At 38.4% G+C, this 12,138-nt stretch overlaps 1 protein-coding gene across 2 annotated transcripts in view; it reads left to right on the top strand.

Annotated features, from left to right (window-relative positions):
* The window catches only part of SACM1L (SAC1 like phosphatidylinositide phosphatase), a 30,375-nt gene extending 18,518 nt beyond the window's left edge, over positions 1 to 11,857 (top strand). For both annotated transcript variants that reach the window (XM_039549414.1, XM_019285833.3), the window contains 13 exons: positions 882 to 983; positions 1,742 to 1,827; positions 2,020 to 2,106; positions 2,539 to 2,607; positions 2,698 to 2,777; positions 4,269 to 4,367; positions 6,948 to 7,086; positions 7,314 to 7,383; positions 7,474 to 7,546; positions 8,006 to 8,099; positions 8,184 to 8,276; positions 8,979 to 9,036; positions 9,740 to 11,857. In XM_039549414.1, the coding sequence (XP_039405348.1) occupies positions 882 to 983; positions 1,742 to 1,827; positions 2,020 to 2,106; positions 2,539 to 2,607; positions 2,698 to 2,777; positions 4,269 to 4,367; positions 6,948 to 7,086; positions 7,314 to 7,383; positions 7,474 to 7,546; positions 8,006 to 8,099; positions 8,184 to 8,276; positions 8,979 to 9,036; positions 9,740 to 9,876 (1,187 nt within the window). In that variant the 3' untranslated portion in view covers positions 9,877 to 11,857. The remainder of the gene's footprint in view (positions 1 to 881; positions 984 to 1,741; positions 1,828 to 2,019; positions 2,107 to 2,538; positions 2,608 to 2,697; positions 2,778 to 4,268; positions 4,368 to 6,947; positions 7,087 to 7,313; positions 7,384 to 7,473; positions 7,547 to 8,005; positions 8,100 to 8,183; positions 8,277 to 8,978; positions 9,037 to 9,739) is intronic.
* Positions 11,858 to 12,138: the final 281 nt, after the last annotated feature.

Raw genomic sequence — 12,138 nt, 5'->3', positions numbered from 1 at the left:
ACTTGAGACAAAGTATCTTCAAAGAGAAGACTGCAGTACACTAATCAAAAAATTGACCATTTTGGCCTTTCGCTTGCTTTGAAGTGGTGGGTTTCAGTTTTTAGGGGCAAAGCATGAAAGCTGGTGAATCTACCCTGAGAAATTTTTCGTGAGTGCTGGTCTCCATTAGACTTGATAGCTCACTGCAGACCAAATAAGTGCCATTATAAGCAGCACAAAACAAAGCTAAAACTGAAATTAGTTGCCATTTTCCCTGTTTGTTGGTTAGTCCCAGGTGCATTTGGCAGGGTCTGCAGCCTGGGCAGGAAACCATTCTTGTGTAAGAAGCTCACACTGGAGTCTTGGTGTGTGTTCATTCTCTTTTTCTTCATATGGATTTGAAAGCCAGTCAATTTTAGTTCTGGTATTTGTAGATGTGATGTATGTTGCACTTATGGGTGCAAAGTATATACCCCCAAGATACTTACTCTTCTAAAAGCCTGGAAAAAATTTTGAAGAGGTGTTTTTTCAAGTAGTTGTTAATTTTTAAAAGCAATAGGGGCAAGAAACTGTTAGGGTAGTTTAATAAAATTATGGATGAGATGGATTCTTAATTTTTAATTAGGACCATAAAACCCAGAATAATCTTCTTCAGACTCACATTTTCTGAAAATTACAGTAGTTTTAATGTCTGTCCATCAGTGACATCACCATAGTGTTGTTTTGCGATCTGCATGTGGATCCTAATATTGTTACTGTCCCTCAAGTTTAATGTTGCTGGGGTGAGAATGTTTACGGATTTATTTGAATGTAGTCTCTTGGTTCCTTGATGTTTCTTACCTGTTGATGTGTAAAAATATCCTAATGAAATGTCGGGGCTTTTCCTTAGTGTTGGTCATCAGTTATCACTATGCACTCTTGTTCTATTAATGGCAAGTGTTTTGACTGGCTGCTTGTTTCCAGAAGAAGCTGTTTCAGGGCTGGCGTACGCTACTATGTAAGAGGTAAAAGAGAAAATTGATTTATTTCAAAAATAATGTGTATTCCATCTGCACATGTGAGTTACCTTTGAATAATTGCTGTATAATGGCTTGCAAAAAAAAATTGCTTAGTTTGTCTTAGGTTCTTCTTCCAAAGAAAATATTAGGAATTGAAGCATTTTCTGGCATTTATTAAAAGTGACTCTTCTTTATGTCTCTAAGGCATAACTGCAAAAATTTTATAATGATCTTCAACATGTGACTGTTTTCATTGGTGTTAAATGCAAGTGTGTAATAGCCCTTTTGGTCTAGCAGTAAATCCAGCTAAGAGCATCATTGGTGCTGGCAGGGGAGCCCTGAGTGGTGTTCTCTAATTGTTTCAAGTTAAAAAGCAAACAGGGAAATGAATTTAAATTACTTTCTCTGTTCTTAGTCCCAAAATACATACTTTTAAAGAAATTAGTCTGTTTCTGCAGTACCACTGTTACAGAATTGTGAATATTTTGGTGTCAGAGCACTGGTATTTTATTTCATATTAAATGATAATGTCTAGTGCTAGAAGTATCAAAATGTGTTAACTTGAAGAAGCACAGTTCTGCTTAAATTTAGTGCAGATCATGTTAAACTTTTACCAAGGGTGTGTTTTATTTTACGTTGTCAGGCAGCTCTGTGCTTCCTCTGAGGACTTAAAAGGGAAGGGAAGGAAGCCTTTAGCTGATGTATACACTGACACTGCTCTGCAGCCAGGCTGACTTGGCTAACAAGGTCTTTTTCCTACACAGGTATTGATTCAGAAGGGCACGCTGCTAACTTTGTTGAGACAGAGCAAATTGTGCATTACAAGGGGAGCAAAGCATCCTTTGTTCAGGTAAAGTCACTGTAAGGAACATAGATACATGGATAGCTCTGTCTGTGTTCTTAAATATAGAATATATAAGATATGCAAATAAAACTTAACAGACTGGATTAGTTTAACAAAATAAACCAGTCTGCTTTATTTTTAAATGTCAAGTGAATTTTCTAAATTCTGCTGTTTAAAACCGTTTCCATTTTTTTGCAGACCCGTGGATCTATTCCTTTTTTCTGGTCTCAAAGACCAAACCTCAAGTATAAACCAAAGCCACAGATCAGCAAGTCAGTAAATCATGTATGTGAGTGTTTGTGTCCTGGGTTTTTAACATGTTACTGGGCTCATGTTTGTGTGATAGGGTAGCAAACTGTAATCAGAAGAATAAAAATCAACAATACTGGATTGAGCTTTATTCTTTAAAAAAGCAAGAAACCTTGTACTTCTTATCATGAATTCAGAGGCTGAAAAAAAATGCAGACATCAATGGGGGTCGTTTCTCTTTGGATCCAGTTTGCAGCAGTTTTAGTAGCTGTACAGTACTCCTTATCTGCAGCATGTTTAATGTGTAGAACTGAATGGACTGGGAGGAGGAAACTGGAAATGTATTGGCACAATAGAGAACATCAAGCACTTAGTTATAAGAATCGTCAGATTATAATGGAGATTTCTTGTAAAGCACAGATCTTAATAATAGTGTACATCTGTCAACACATTTCCTTTCTCTTCTAGATGGATGGCTTCCAAAGACATTTTGACTCACAAATAATTAGCTATGGAAAGCAAATGATTGTCAACTTGGTATGCTTTCACTTGTTCTTCCTGAAAAAGTGGTTGTTCTTTTAAGCAGGCTTTTAAGTAATTCTGTGCCTCTGTCTTCCTGTTTCCCAGGTTAACCAAAAAGGCTCAGAGAAGCCTCTTGAACAAACCTTTTCGAAAATGGTCAACAGCATGGCAAATGGAATGGTCAGGTACATGTCATGAAGTGATACATTCTGTGTTACATGTTAGGCATTGCCTTTGAGACCCACAGAGTGGTCAGTTCTTTGGGGGCCTTTACCAACCCTCTGATTTGTTTGCATTTTATGTTTGTGGAGTAACTTGCTAAGAGATCAGACAGGCAGAATAAAGAAGGAAATTCAGAGGTAATGGTAATGCCAGTATTGGAGTCTTAGTATGCAATGGAGGTCTTCTGCATTTTAGGAAAAAGAAAATCATGCCCTGTAGAGCTAGCTCTGGCAAAAGGGCTTGGTTACATTGCTAACTTAGTGAGGGAGTGTCAAGTGTGAGCAAAACAGGATGGAACAGTAAGGGGAACAAATAGTTTAAATGCCTGGAGCTCAGTGTAACAAGGGCCAGGAGTGGAGAATGCACTTGGATTATGAGGAGTTCCATCTCTTTGTGGGAATAGTGAGTGCAGTACACAATTTTACAACCTGTCTGTGCTCGCTTTCATTAACTTCTGGAGGGAGAGCTTGCATCCAACTCGCACAGATATTTGCCCGTCTACCTTATCCTTGAAATTTCTGTGCTGTGGCTTTTTTTATTCTGTGCATATTTGCTATAAAGTCATCTGGTGGAAACAAAGATGTGAAATTATGTGGAAGTGCATTTTGATGATGTTCTGTATAGGTTCAAAAGTGGTGTTTGGCAGCCCCTTTTTACTATTACTACCAAAATCCACTTTCTTTGTTAATCGTTTTTGATGGCGTTTACCTGCCAGAGTCAAACTCGAGTCTTCAGTTACTTGTTTCAGTGTGTATAGACCATCTTTCTTCATGCATAGTCCTGAAATCTTGTCAAATAACTTTTGGGTTATGAATGCTTGAGGGGGGGAATGTAATGCCCTGTAATTCACAGCAAACATATACATACAAATGTTTAATTAATAAAGCACCACTCATTTAGAGCACTTCTTGCCAGAAATTTGCTGTTAAAATTTTGTTCTAAGTCAGTAGCTGCTTAATTTTCTTACGACAGTTAGACTAGCTGCTTAAACAGAACCTGTCTCAGGTTTCTAGAGTTATTGAGGGAATTATGCCAGCAAAGAATGTTGGATTTCAGCACCTGTTTCTAGTTCAAAGTGAACAGAGAATGAAAGAATCCTGGTGGGGAAAAAAAAAGACATTAAATAAGATTCATATCCCTTCTGTACTTCCTGGAGGAAAAATATTAGCCAGAACATAGAATGGGAACATAGAACTTGGAAATGAATTGTCTGCTTCCCCAGACTAGTGGCATTTTGTAAATAATTTTAGATGGTGTTACCATTCACACTAAGAGGGGAGCATGAGATTACAGAGCACTGACAAAATCTCCAGATATGCTGAAAGTCATCTCTAAAGAAAAACAAATCCTCTGCCACTACCTCTTTTATAGATCAGCCTTTTGCTGTAGGGTTTTCTGTAAACCCTCACTGCAGTACATATGTAATCTGAAAAGATGCTTCTGTCTCTGGACAGATATGTGGCATTTGACTTCCATAAAGAGTGCAGTCGGATGAGGTGGGATCGGCTTCAGATTTTGATGGATCAACTAGCAGAACAGCAAGATGAGTTCAGGTAAGGTTCTGCAGTTCTTTCACTTCTGTGCTGTTAAAATGAGAGCACTTCCTCAAAGTTTCTGTTGTCTTGCATTAAGGCACAGCAATGCAGACGTGTAATCTTCTATGAAGAAGATGCATTTGTGTGCATTAGTGTGTCCATATCTCTGGTGTCTTGCTGATATCATGTGCAAGGTTAGAGACCTGGTAGGGGGTAAGATGTAGAGCCCGTGTTACTTCTCAGTAAAGTGGGTCTGAGAATTGCCGCAACCCTGAGTTGTGACAAGAGCTGCCTTTGTAAGGCTGGGTAAAAGGCTAGACAAAGAAATGAGCATGCATGTAACTGGAGCTATTTAAAAGAAAGTCTCCTTAGATTATATTTTTCTTTCAGCCAGTAGTAATTCCAGGTGGTGTTGACAGCAGACTGTTTTGCCACCTAGTGTACAACACTGGATGTTCCTTCCACAGGCGTTTGTAAAAATGTTTTCTCTAACACACGCATTGTTGTGGCTCCAGACCTTGCACTGGCATTGATTGTTAGCCCTTGCTAACATAAGTAACCCAAATGGAAACAAATGCTCATTTTCTTTAGTCATATAAAAATACACAAAATGTCCAAATCAATTTAAATCTTTAGTCCCACAAGTGTGTTTTTGGTCATAGCTACTTGTAGACATGTGGATTGCTAGGGAAATAGTTTACTTTGTTCTGCTTTTCTGATTGCTTCCTTCCTGTTCCTGAAGTCTTGTGCCTAAAGCACAAAGCAGATCAGCTAAAACATTACAAGACTAGCAGTGGTATAGTCCATCCTAACAAAATAAAATGAGGTGAGGTATGGACTAGAACAGGAGTCTTCTTAATGAAGTCTCTTACCTGGAGTGATGGCTATGGGAATGATATAAATTAATCAGATTATAGTTAATATTCTGTCCACTGCAAAAAAAAGGCCTTAAAAACTCATAAAGACCTAATCAATAAACTGACTTTGAACACCTCAAATAAGGAGAAATAAGATTTCAGGTTTTTCCTACACAGCAAGGATCCTTTATTCTCAGCATTAATACTGAATCCCATAACTTGTTTACTGTCAGCTGCCATTGGAGGTGTAGAAAATAACCAGGTTTCTTTGAAATTTAAAAAAAAAAAAAAAAAAAAAAGCTATTCATCTCTAAAACAAGATACAAAATTGAAGACTTTTTCTCAAGATTAGGCTGGATCTAACTTAACTTGTTTTATTTCATCTGTAATGACTATTGCTTAAATAGGAACAGAAAAGTCTTAAGTTCTGATCTTCGTAGAAAATGGTTTTGCAACCCTGGGGAGGTAAACAGCTCTTACTTTCTGCAGGCTAAATCCAGTTGTGGAAGATCTGTCAGAAAGGAGAGCTGGGTTTGTGGAGGTGTTTATTGTTAGTTTTTGAATTTTTTAGAGCAGCTATAGGAGATGCAGCATTTAAGAACAGACATTTCTAGTTAATTAGGATAATAACAAACTATCTTATCCTAATACCAGTTGTAGGCAAAATGCGGGGGGGAAAAGGAAGATTTCACAGCTGTTGTTGTCTCCTTTAGTCTGCAACAATGTAAAACATGGTTTAACAAAACTAGTTCAAGAATGATGAAAATGGCTCTTAAAAAGACAACACAAGATTAATCAAAGTAAATTCATGTGCTTCTAAGGCTCCTGATTGTAGTACTGCATCACTCTAGACTTGATAATCTTAAAATGCTCAACAGTGGATCATATGCTAGTCCACATTTAGGCTTCATAATTACATATTGGAGTAGCCTAATCTATAGATGATCATCTGTAAGTCTGTAGACAACTGAAGTTTCATGCTGTGGCAGGACAGGCGTAGTTCTGTCCCATTCACACATCCAGTTGATGAATAGATTGGAATATTTGTTCTACCAGCTCAGTATTGCAATGCATGTGTGCAATTCAGTACTTAAAATGAGCTGTTTGTTATCAACTACTGGAAACACCTGGTTTAGTGGATTAAAAAGATTGAGGTAACAATTAGCGTATGCAAGAGGGAATATCTGGTTCCCCCACGTGTTCACATAATGGAGAGAATGTCATGTGACAGTAGCAGATTTTTCCATGTTTTCCAAGTGGCATTAAAAAATCTGAGTACCTTTCTGGAAGATTTGTGCCTGACAACTTAGGTGACTTTTCATGCATTGCTGACTGGATTGAACTGGGTGACCAGTTGTAAACAAATCTGGTTACTTCTGCTGTTAGGCTCTGCTAACGATCTTCGTATCTGTGGAGCTGGGACACTAAAATAACTGGGGAAAAAAATACGTGTCCCTGACTTCGCACCAGAAGCTGCTCTTCCCACTGGCATATAACTCAATATTGCTGGTTGGCTTTCTGAATGTAAGAGTGAATACTGCCCTGAGATTGCTCAATGTTCATCCACTAATGCTGTTTTCCAGCATGGGAAGAATTCAGGGAGGCATCAAAGTTCGAAGACATGGCTGAGAACTCATCAAATGCTCAGGACAATTGCATTTTGGTTGCTAGGATATTTACTTGTGAAAACATGTGGTTTATATGGCCTGTTATCTCTAAATACATGTGTTGTATGTGTTAGTTACTTTCTAGTTGACTCGGAGGGTAAAATTGTGACTCAGCAGGAAGGAACGTTCCGCAGTAACTGCATGGACTGCCTGGATCGGACTAACGTGATCCAGAGCTTGTTAGCACGCAGGTCTCTCCAGGCCCAGCTTCAGGTAATTGTTTTACTCTTCTTTAACAAGCTGGAAGAGGAGAGAGGCTTTCCATTTGGAATGGAAATGTAATTTGAACACTCAGTAAGAGCTCGCATAGTGGAGTTACTGTACTTCTTATTTGAGCTGCGTTGACTAGATTCAAGTTTGATAAATACAGCTTTTTCTGAAAGCAAATCCTAATTTTTCTATCAAACTCCTAGCAAGCCTCAATGTGCTTTTTATTTCAGAGACTAGGTGTTCTGCATGTGGGACAGAGAATTGAAGAGCAGGCAGACTTTGAGAAAATCTACAAAAATGGTAGGCTGTTTATAGAGTTCAAACAATGACTTTTTCTCTGAATAGAGTATATAACTTCCTTAATATTTCTTATTGTTTTCCTATTCATAGCATGGGCTGATAACGCTAATGCTTGTGCCAAACAGTATGCTGGAACTGGTGCCTTAAAGACAGACTACACAAGGCAAGTCAGCCTTTCTTGTAAGGGCCTTCTGGGTTTTTGGGCATGTTTGGGATTTTCTTTGAGCCCTCATATCTAAGGAGGTTATTGATCTGGGGCTTAGGCCATTAATGAGTTTTTTGCAATGGTTCAGTTGGTAAAAAGTCAGACTAAAATCTCCAGAACACTGTTCTTTGCTGTGTTTATGTGAAAGTAAAGGCTATGTGGAAATGAAAACCAAGGCAGTGTGCCATGAAGATGCACATTTATATTATGTGATGGAAAGAACTGTTATTTTATTTTCTAATTTTCTTACAAGTATGTGTGGTAATAATGCAGAGGCAGCACTAGATAAATGTATTCCTGTGCTTGTGTTCATTTAATGCAGTACACAGCTGGATATAATGACAGAATGTAAATCTGAAATTACAGTCCTGAATTTATACATCTATTTTAAATATTTTTCACAATTTCTTTTTGCAGAACTGGGAAGAGAACTCAGTGGGGCTTGATAATGGATGGCTGGAACTCATTAATACGTTATTATAAAAACAACTTTTCTGATGGATTTAGACAAGTAAGTTAAGCTTTTAACCATGGGGAAGTGTATTTGGTAAACATTGCTGTGCATTCTAACTCTTGCCCTCCCTTTCTCTTCCAGGATGCAATTGATCTTTTTCTTGGAAATTATTCAGTGGATGAAGTAGAACCTGCTAGTCCTTTACATGTCAAGAAAGATTGGAAGTTCCTAGCTGTGAGTATGGAGACTTTATTTGTGATACAAGAAGCACAACTGTTTAGTCACTGGCTTCATTATGCCTAAGTAGGACTTGTCTGTTAGGCATGAAGCATCCTTGTAATCTGGTAATGTCTCTATGATACGTGCTTATAGGATTAAACCCAGACCATTCCCTTGCCAGAAAATTGAGTGTCCTTGAGGTATTGGAAAAACTGCTGCTTGCTTTTTTTAAAATATGCTTCACGATGTGGAAAGGGGGAAATTCTGCTACTTGCTATCATTGAATGTTTCTTTCTGCACAAGAATCTTGTGGAGTTCTTTTCTCACACTTCATGCAGAAGCATAGACTGTGACACAAAAAAAACCACTTTTTTCATTTTTTTCACCCTTCCCTTTCTATTTTGAAATGGGATTTGGGAACATAATGGGTTTTAACTGGTGTATTTATTTATTTTTTTTTTAAACAAAGCATAAGTCTCAACCTCTCTTTTAATGCACAGGAGGTGTATTTTAATTCTCAAAATAGTTACTGAACACACTCTTCCAAATTTTGGAACTATCCAAACTTTTATTTGTACCTGAATACAGGTGAATTGAGAATTAAAGCAAGTTCACTGCAAAGCAAGTAAATAGCTTTACAGTGCAACTCATCTTAAAGGAAATTAAGGAACGTATGTACTGCTGTATCAAGTGATTATTCTTTTTCTCTTTCCTTAGTTGCCTATTATTATGGTGGTTGCTTTCTCCATGTGCATTATTTGTTTGCTAATGGCTGGTAAGTCACTATTGAGTTTAATTTTATAAAACTGGCTTGTTTCTTTGTGACCTTTGTGTAGATGATTACCAGTAACTTGTTCAGCATAGAATTGCTTCTCAGTCATTCTAAAAGGTGCTTGAGTGTGGCTCTGGAGATTGAGGTTTAGCACTGTATCATTAATGTGGAAAAAACTGAGGTGCTATAGAAAACAATGTTAAAACTCATGGAGAAGTCAATTAAGGGACAGTTAATTGTCCCCAAATTTAGATGCACCTTGGTAGACCTGAACTTTATTGTAGGCTGGATGAAGCACCAGAGGAATAACTGTCTAATTTTGGGCAGGCAGTCAGTTCAGAACTGTCAGATACAGGCATGAGCCTGGTTCTGATGGATGTCCCTTTAATCTCATGTGTTGGAAGTGGTGAAGGTTTTTGCCTTCTGTTTTTGCCTTGAATTTTCTAGCATTAGTGCCAGTAGAGTTCTTGACTGACTTCTGTAGGTCTCTGTTCAATGTGTTCCAAGAACTGTGTGGCAAATACAGGTTTTCCAAGGTAAGGAAACAGAAAAAGATCTGTGAAAGACTTCTGATTTCATTTGACGCAGGATCTTTCATTTCAAGATCTCTGAGGGAGAGCTTGAAATATTTGTATTTGTACTAAAGCAAAACTCTCTGGTAATTGGAGATAATGAGCTAAAAGGTTTATCTGACTCTTCTTCACAGGTGATACATGGACTGAGACACTGGCCTATGTGCTTTTCTGGGGAAGTGCCAGCTTTGGAACTTTTGCTATCATCCTTTACAATGGCAAGGATTTTGTAGATGCACCCAAGCTGGTCCAGAAGGAGAAGATGGACTGAATTTGTGTGTGTGGAAAGCGGCTTGGTACTGAGGATTCTTCAAGCCACACTTGGAGTCTCTACTGACCTGCTTTCCACACCAAATAATGCTCTTATGGACATTCTTCCTTGGCAATGGGGGGGGTGGTGGGGGGGGGTGGGGTCAGGGGTAAGGAAACCGTGTCCTGTGGTGGTGGTAGCTTTCAACTGAGACCTGACTTGACAGTCTTAGTTGCAATGGTCTTTGGAATATTGCATTAGTGGACAGGGCTCCACTCTTACCAGAGTAATGCAAAGACAAAAGCCAGCTTTTTGGTGTCTGGAATATTCTGGAGCTTAAGTGGACTGCTTAAGCTCGTGTTCCACCTGGGCTGGTTCAGCTGGTTTTTTGGTCTTGACAGGAGAGAGCTTTGATGCTGTTCATCTCTCAAAATATCCAAATGCTGAAGCATTAATAATGGAACATCTGATAGTGGTCTCTGAACAAATATGGCTTCATACCAATAAAAAGTCTAGGTCCAGACTTACAGCTGGATTACATTTGTTGTGATAAAGTCTGTGTTAAGGAGTCCTTCGTGCATATTTGTGAGTGGATTCTTTTCACTAAATATGAAAGATTTTTGAATCCTAATGCTATTCTCAAATGAGGCTTTTGTCCTGTCTTGTTAATCTAGAACTGATGCAATATTCTGCTAATCATTGTTTGGGTGAAAGGGCAGTGTAATTGGATGTTCCTGAAGTTGCAAATGTCTTGCACTGTTTCAATACTACAGTCTCCATATGAAAACCCAGTAGTTAGCGAGTTAAAATGTAGAATTTTCTTTCTAAAGATGTACACGAAATCAAAGAATGTAAAAGTCCTTTGCAGTGTTTATTCAACCTTCCTTATGCTAAAGTCCCAAAGTACTTCATTACTTTAAGAATGGGTCACAACATAAAAGGTGAACTTCATATTGTTTTGCTAGTCAGCTGCTTCTGTCCTTGGTTATATTGAAATAATTTATGAAAGAAGGAATAACAGCCTAAGGAGAAAGCATTGAGTCTAAACTCCATATTTCTACTTGGGAGCAGCAGCTTGCTTTACATGCATGATACTGTAACACACTCTTTTAAGAAAAAAAAAAAAAGGAGAAAAAAAAAAGCTGCAGACTAATTTGTGCTGGTTAATGTGTGTCTTTAAATTTAGTGCTTCCAAGCTGTATAAAAATAAGGACCAATTTTAAACTATTTTGTCACTTATTTTATATGGTTTGTTCAAAACCAGACATGGAACTTGCTTAAGGCGCTGTGCATTGTTTAATATTTCCTGTAAGTACAGCTGTATATTCAGATTGCGAGTATAAAATTTAAAGGGGGGGAAGGGACAAACATGTAGAATACTACTAGGACTAGCACAAGTGTCACTATTGAAGCTAGAACACAAAACACTGATACTCCAGTGTTCCCTTGTGTTATGACTGAAAATATGTACAGATTCTTTTTTTTTTTTTTTTTCTTTCATAACTGTTCATTTTAACCTTAAATGTTTCTGGAGGCCTCTCTGGGGTTTGTGTAACCATAACCTGTTCATGAGCACTAGTACTTGCAAAGTATCCTTTTGCTTCTAGATGCTGTAATGGAAAAATACCAGTTGGTGGTTAACTGGAAATCCTCCTAACTTAAAATTCTCAAAGGTGAACTCCCTCATGGGCACAAAGTAAAGAACATCATAGACTCAATATTTGAAAGGAGTGGTTCTGGTGGTTCGCTGGCAGGTGGAGATTGAAACCTGGCTCGGTTGTCTTGCAGTCTAGAACTGAGTTGTTGCATCTTTGGTGAAGAACTTGTTGCAGCAAAGACCAAACTTGAATTGCTAACATAAAAGGTTTGTAAGACATAGAATAAGGTAGGTGTTAGAAGTTGGAAGGCACCTGTATTCAGTGCTTTGCAAAGAGTCTGTATTTCTAAAATCACAAATGGTGTAATACTCCTAAATGACAATAAAATGTTCAACTTTTCTAGATGTACTGTCTGTGGTGCATTTTGTGCTTTGGAGCAGACTGTTCCCTAAATGTTCCTTAGGAGCTGTTTCACACCTGACGGATGCTTCGGTTTTGTGTCTGCTCATTGCAGGTGGGGATCTTCCTGTGCTGTGCTCAAACAGTGATGATCTCACGCAGTGCCTGCTGTCAGGCTGTGCTGTGTGGTGTTCCACTCTTCGCTGCCGTGGCTTGATCTCTCTTGGAGAGTTACTGCAGCTCCAGTGCTGCATCCCAGGTGTCACCTCTGCTCAGGACCAGTGGT

This window comes from Corvus cornix, chromosome 2, assembly GCF_000738735.6.
Source record: "Corvus cornix cornix isolate S_Up_H32 chromosome 2, ASM73873v5, whole genome shotgun sequence".
Classification (NCBI taxonomy): domain Eukaryota; kingdom Metazoa; phylum Chordata; class Aves; order Passeriformes; family Corvidae; genus Corvus; species Corvus cornix.
The sequence above is the reverse complement of the archived record's forward strand: the minus strand, read 5'-3'. Positions and strand labels throughout refer to the sequence as shown.